The sequence below is a fragment of the Aulonocara sp. 'chitande type north' Nkhata Bay genome, linkage group LG16 (genome assembly GCF_057382095.1).
Source record: "Aulonocara sp. 'chitande type north' Nkhata Bay isolate Kocher_YH1m ecotype deep benthic linkage group LG16, A_spYH_male_GT1.1, whole genome shotgun sequence".
Taxonomy (NCBI): Eukaryota; Metazoa; Chordata; class Actinopteri; order Cichliformes; family Cichlidae; genus Aulonocara; species Aulonocara sp. 'chitande type north' Nkhata Bay.
Genome location: NC_141359.1, coordinates 10,815,034 through 10,821,033, shown reverse-complemented (window position 1 = coordinate 10,821,033; position 6,000 = coordinate 10,815,034). Strand labels below are relative to the sequence as shown.

Sequence of the window (6,000 nt, the reverse complement as noted above, 5' to 3'; positions counted from 1 at the left end):
TGTATCTGGAATGAATTTTAGGTCTCTACGTCCATCCCATGGGGAATGGGAGCAGTAACAAAGGTGTTGCGTTTATATTTTTGTTGAGTGTATATATATATATATGGTCGCCCTTAAATATATATAACTGAGAAAACAGTAAAAAATATTTAAGGGCGACCGTGGCTCAGGGGGTTGGGAAGCGCAACTGTAAGGATAGGTTGCCGGTTCGATCCCTGGGCTCTCTGTCCTGGTCGTTGTGTCCTTGGGCAAGACACTTTACCCTACTGGTGTTGGCCAGAGGGGCCGGTGGCGCGATATGGCAGCCTCGCTTCTGTCAGTCTGCCCCAGGGCAGCTGTGGCTACAACTGTAGCTGCCTCCACCAGTGTGTGAATGTGAGAGTGAATGAATAGTGGAATTGTAATACGCTTTGGGTGCCTTGAAAAGCGCTATATAAATCCAATCCATTATTATTATTATTAAAACAGAAGACACTGTGATGAATATTCATATGCTTGTCAGCATCAAAGAGAGACTTCTACTAATTGATTCATTCTACTAAATTATTTTTATGTGAATATACAATAGTAAATACTAATCTATGACAATAAAGAAGGGAAAATGTGAAATGCAGGCATATGAGATGTTTAGAATTTAAACATTACCAGAAACAGTTTAAGAAATTGTTCGTCTTGTTTTTTATGACCATTTTGTTGTCATTAATAGAAGAACAGAAATGAACATTTACATAAATGTCATGACATTTCTATAAATTTGATCTCTTTTCCTCTGTCTAGTATGTAAAATCGGAGAAAAGGTACTCCATTATCTAGTTTGCATTACAATTTAAAATTATATGCCATACATTTGATAATAGGGCAGTAATACCAGTGTTATTAAACTTGACAACAATATTTTGATATGTTTGAAAATTTCATTCATTTTGAGTCCATATATGATTGGATTTAAAAGAGGATGGAATAAAATTGACTGAAACGTCAATGTCAAACGAAGAGTTTTTGATAGATCAGAATCCAGTCGAACTATAATTATATCAAGGAAAATAAAACAGGAAAAGTTGATTAACACCAGCAGGTGGGGTAAACATGTCTTTACAGCTTTTTTCCTCACTTCTCTACAACAATGATATGATATTCTAATAATCCTGATGTATGTAAAAAGTATGAAAAGCAAAGGTAGAAGGGTAATGTTTATCAACATGACCATACCATATATAGATATTGCGACCGAGGGCACACACTGAAGCTTGTAAAGTGAATTGTTACAAAAAATTCCTGTCAGGGTAAAGCTACAGAGTTTGACATTCGAATACAACACACCCATCACTGAGGTTTCAAAAGCAGGTATAAGCCAAGCTAAAATCAGACATACATAAATAGTTATTCTATTCATAATAACTGGATATTGCAGGGGTTTACATATAGACACATACCTGTCATATGCCATTGCTGCCAACAGTAAAAACTCTGACCCACCTGAGGTGTAATATAAAAATCCTTGGAAAAGACAGAGTGGATATGATATCATCTGTTTTTCAGACAAAACATCAGATAAGAGCTTTGGATAGATAATCATGCTGTAAAGAACAGAGTTGATTAACAAAGCTGCAATAAAAATGTACATTGGCTCGTGAAGGTTTTTGTGAGTCCAAATAAGGCACACTATAGTGGAATTAAAGCAGAGAATCAGAATATATAACGTGGATATAACTACAAAATAAAGATACCTGTATTTGTGCAATTCTGCAAACCCACCAAAAGTTACCAATGTTAGATTTAATTCAACATCCATTGACAAAAACAAAAACGTTACTGAGTATGGAACTATATTACATAAATGGTATTCAAGAATAACAAATGAAAATGCAACTGTTACTGTATTGGAATAATATATTTTCAGCACTACACTAAGAAGGTAAGTGACTGACTATATGGCTTTGTTTTATTAGAAATCTTCCATCCTCTATGGGACTCATTAGGTTCTCCACTAACATGTAAACAACTTCAGGAAATCTGACCTATAAACATCTGATCTGATGTTTATATCACTGTGCAATTCATTGAATTTGCCCATGCATTGTTTTTAAATCATTGAACTAGTATAGGCTTACTATATACGCAAAAAGTTCGAGTGTATGAAAAAAGGCTAAAGAAACCTCTTGAAAAGGAAACATTTTCTTTTTCTGTTTTCCATATGTGAATGGACATATCTCTCTGGGTTTCCGGACAGAGATCTCGGATGTTGTATTGGTATCAGATCATTTCCCCGAGTGCCCCGATTAACATAGAAACCACTGTTGCCGTGACCCTCTACATTTTATCAAGTTATATGACTATATAACACTTTAGTTAATATAAAGCATAGAATTTAGGCACTTCAGGTAACTTCATTCTAACACTTGGGTTTCTGCTGCCTGAGGTATTCACTAAGCACACAGTCTGTCGGGGCATTTCCCTGATGTATTCGTGAATGTATGTTGTCTCATCCTGGACTATGATAATGCATGGTCAGGAGCCTTCTTGTCTTGATGTCACTGGCTTTTGCCAGCCTTTTATGCCAGCAGGATACCTGATCACAGGCAGGGTGTAGGTGTTTATAGCCCAGATCTTGTTCTTATCATTCATATGACTTCTCAGGATGTGCCTGAACCTCTGCAGGTACTTAGTGGTTGCAGCTTTCCGAGTGACCTCTTTGTGGTTCCCATTTGTCTGCGTGATCCCCAGGTACTTGTGGCTGTCCTTGATGCTTGCAATGTTGGCTTTTGGTAGTTCGATCCCCTCAGTTCTGACTACCTTCCCTCCTGTTGTTATAATCCGACTACACTTATCCAATCTGAGTACTGACATGGACTAGAAATAGAGTGCATATTTCTCTTACGGTGTGTTCACACCGAATGCAATAGACGCGACCAGAGCATCAGGTTTACATGTAAAGTCAATGGAGGAACGCCATGAAGCGTGACTGGGGGTCCCGCGAAAATTCAGAAGCAGATTTGCATCGTGAAAACGCATGAGTCGCGCGAGTAGCGTGACTGACACGTTTGAAGCACGAATAAAAATACATGCGGCAGTTTGTGTGCTGCATTTTGTGCATTTGCGCGTATCCAGCTTCAAGCCGTGCCACGACAACCAATTAGGAGCCTGGTGACATGATGCTCTGACCGTAGTTCAAAGGGGCAGGTCCAGCCAAAGCCATTTATTCTTCATTCAATATGGAGGAAAGGCTCATCAACGCCGTAGCAAACCACCCGGAGCTGTACGACACCAGCTGTTTTCTCTACCGAGACAGGAATAAAAAAGGCCTAGCTTGGAGGAAGATGTGTGAAGAGATCGGGCAACCTGGTAAGTTCATTCATTTCTCTTTTGAAATTTTTAACTGACCCGTGGAAGCCGCACAAAAGCTAGCAAGCCGCCTACTGTCCTGCTATTTTCCTACTGATGTACAAATACCTTTCTGCTAACGAGATTATGTACTTATTCAGAGGACATCTGCAGGAGAAAGTGGAAGAGCCTCAGGGACACATACTCCAAGTAGAAGAGGATGGAGAAGAAGAAGAGGAGCGGGTCTGCAGCAGGATCGGGATGAGATGGAAGTTCTTTGTGGTCATGGGGTTTCTGGCAGCAGGGGAGTCCCAGTCAGAAGGTATGTTTACAATGAATTAATGTTGGCAGTTAATTTATGCATGTTGTCATATAGGAATATATGTTATTGTTAACATATATGGGCATCAGTTTCCTCATGTGCAAATGGTTACTGGACTTCCTGACCAACCACCCCCAACATGTCCAGCTGGATAACCACTGCTCATCTACAATCCAGCTGGATAACCACTGCTCATCTACAATCACAATGAACACCGGTGTACCACAAGGCTGTGTGATGAGCCTTTTCCTCTACTCCCTCTTCACCCATGACTGGAGACCTGCCGATGGTTCTAACACCATCATTAAGTTTGCAGATGACACCACGGTGATTGGCCTCATCAGTGACAACGATGAGGCCGCCTACAGGGAGGAGGTGGATCATCTGGCTGAATGATGCGACACAAGCAACCTGCTGCTTAACACTGAGAAGACCAAGGAGCTCATCGTGGACTACAGGAGGAATGCTGACCCACATCCACCCATCTACATTAAGGGGATGGCTGTGGAGCGTGTGAGCAGCTTCAAGTTCCTGGGAGTCCACATCTCCGAGGATCTCACCTGGACGACCAACTGCTCCAAGCTGGTCAAGAAGGCTCACCAGCGCCTATTCTTCTTGAGGACTCTGAGGAAGAACCACCTGTCCTCAGACATCCTGGAGAACTTCTATCGCTGCACCATCGAAAGCATCCTGACCAACTGTATAACAGTCTGGTACGGGAACTGCTCTGCCTCGGACCGGAAGGCGTTGCAGAGGGTAGTGAAAACTGCCCAGCGCATCGCCAGAGCACCACTTCCTGCCATAAAGGACATCTACAGGAAGTGGTGTCTGAAAAGGGCTGGGAAAATCATCAGAGACCCCAGTCACCCATCACAAGGACTCTTCACCCTCCTGCCCTCTGGGAGGCGCTACAGGAGCCTCCGGACTAAGACCACCAGGTACCGAAACAGCTTCTTCCCCACAGCTGTCAGACTCCTGAACTCTGCCTCCTGACATCAGGCCCACATTAAACACATGGACTGGACATACACACACCCACAACCACCTACACACACAATGGACAACTGTACCCTCATACACACAATAATAACATGGACTGAACCACCACTCTCAACCACTAGCACTTTATATAGCCTTTGTAGAAATTATCCACATATCTCACTCATCTTAACTGCACTACTGTATAATTCTGTATAAATAATCATTCTGTATAATACGATAATTTTTAATTCTACAACTGCTTATAACTTGCACAGTTCACATTTCTGTATAGCTGTATATCTCATATTTCTGTATAGTTTTTTTTTAAATTTCATATTTGTGTATAGTTTTTTCATATTTATATCCTGTTCATAGCCTGTACTTAGCTTGTACTTAGGGCTAGGCCATATTATACCGTTCACGGTAATACCGATACAATGTTAGGCAACAATAAGAAAATGAAATATCGCGATAGGATATGGGTAAAACTTTCACGGACTGCCGGGGTAGACCATGTGGAGTGAGTAGAGGACCCAAGAGGAGACAGAGGCGAGGACACAAAACTGGACTTAACAAAAAGCGAGCCTTTATTTAGGGCCGAAAACTCATGGAAAAAACAACAACAACAAAGTAACTGAGGGAAAACCTGAACATAAACTGGGAAACTATGACTCTACTGAGATTTAGACTATGACTAAACAACATAAAAACTATGACTTACTATCATTGGGAAACTGTGACAAGGGGTAGGGGAGATAACACAGACGACGCGACACTGAACACAGCAAGACTGAGGACTAAATGAGGTGATCAGAGGAAGTGGAGACATATGAGGACACAGCTGACACACATAACCTAATGACAGGACAGGGGAAGTGAAAACTAAATGCAATGAACAAAGAACAGAGGACTCTTTCAAAATAAAACAGGAAACATGATGAGACAGACCAGACAACATGGGCTTGACAACACGAGACGTGGAACACAAAGGGCAAATGAGACTAAGATCCAGGGGAAGGGGAAATGAGGAGATCCACTAAACAGAACTAAGGCTGAACAACTTAGGGGTTTAAGAGAGGTGGATGAGCTTAACCCAAATAATAAATGACAATACACAATATATAATGAACTCAAAATGCTGGGTCACAGACCCAGCCATGACAAAAACGCGCATGCGCAGTCCCTTAGTTTTCATATGCACATGGCTGAAAAAGCCAAAAGAGGCAACGGAGAATGAGAAGGGGGAAAGTGGATTTTTGAGTGAAACGGATGAACCAGAACTATTTTTTAAAAATGGTGCAACTTCACTTGTGTGGTGTTTGTCCGTCAGATACACAGAAAAGTAAATTTTTTTGTAGAACATGCATCGTTATTGC

The 6,000-nt window shown here is 41.3% G+C and overlaps 1 protein-coding gene across 1 annotated transcript; it reads right to left on the bottom strand.

Annotated features, from left to right (window-relative positions):
* Positions 1–784: 784 nt before the first annotated feature.
* LOC147311036 (olfactory receptor 6N2-like) lies at positions 785–1,792 on the bottom strand. Its single transcript, XM_086267841.1, has one exon. It carries the CDS (start codon positions 1,790–1,792, stop codon positions 833–835), a length of 960 nt encoding a protein of 319 aa, XP_086123967.1. The 3' UTR covers positions 785–832.
* Positions 1,793–6,000: the final 4,208 nt, after the last annotated feature.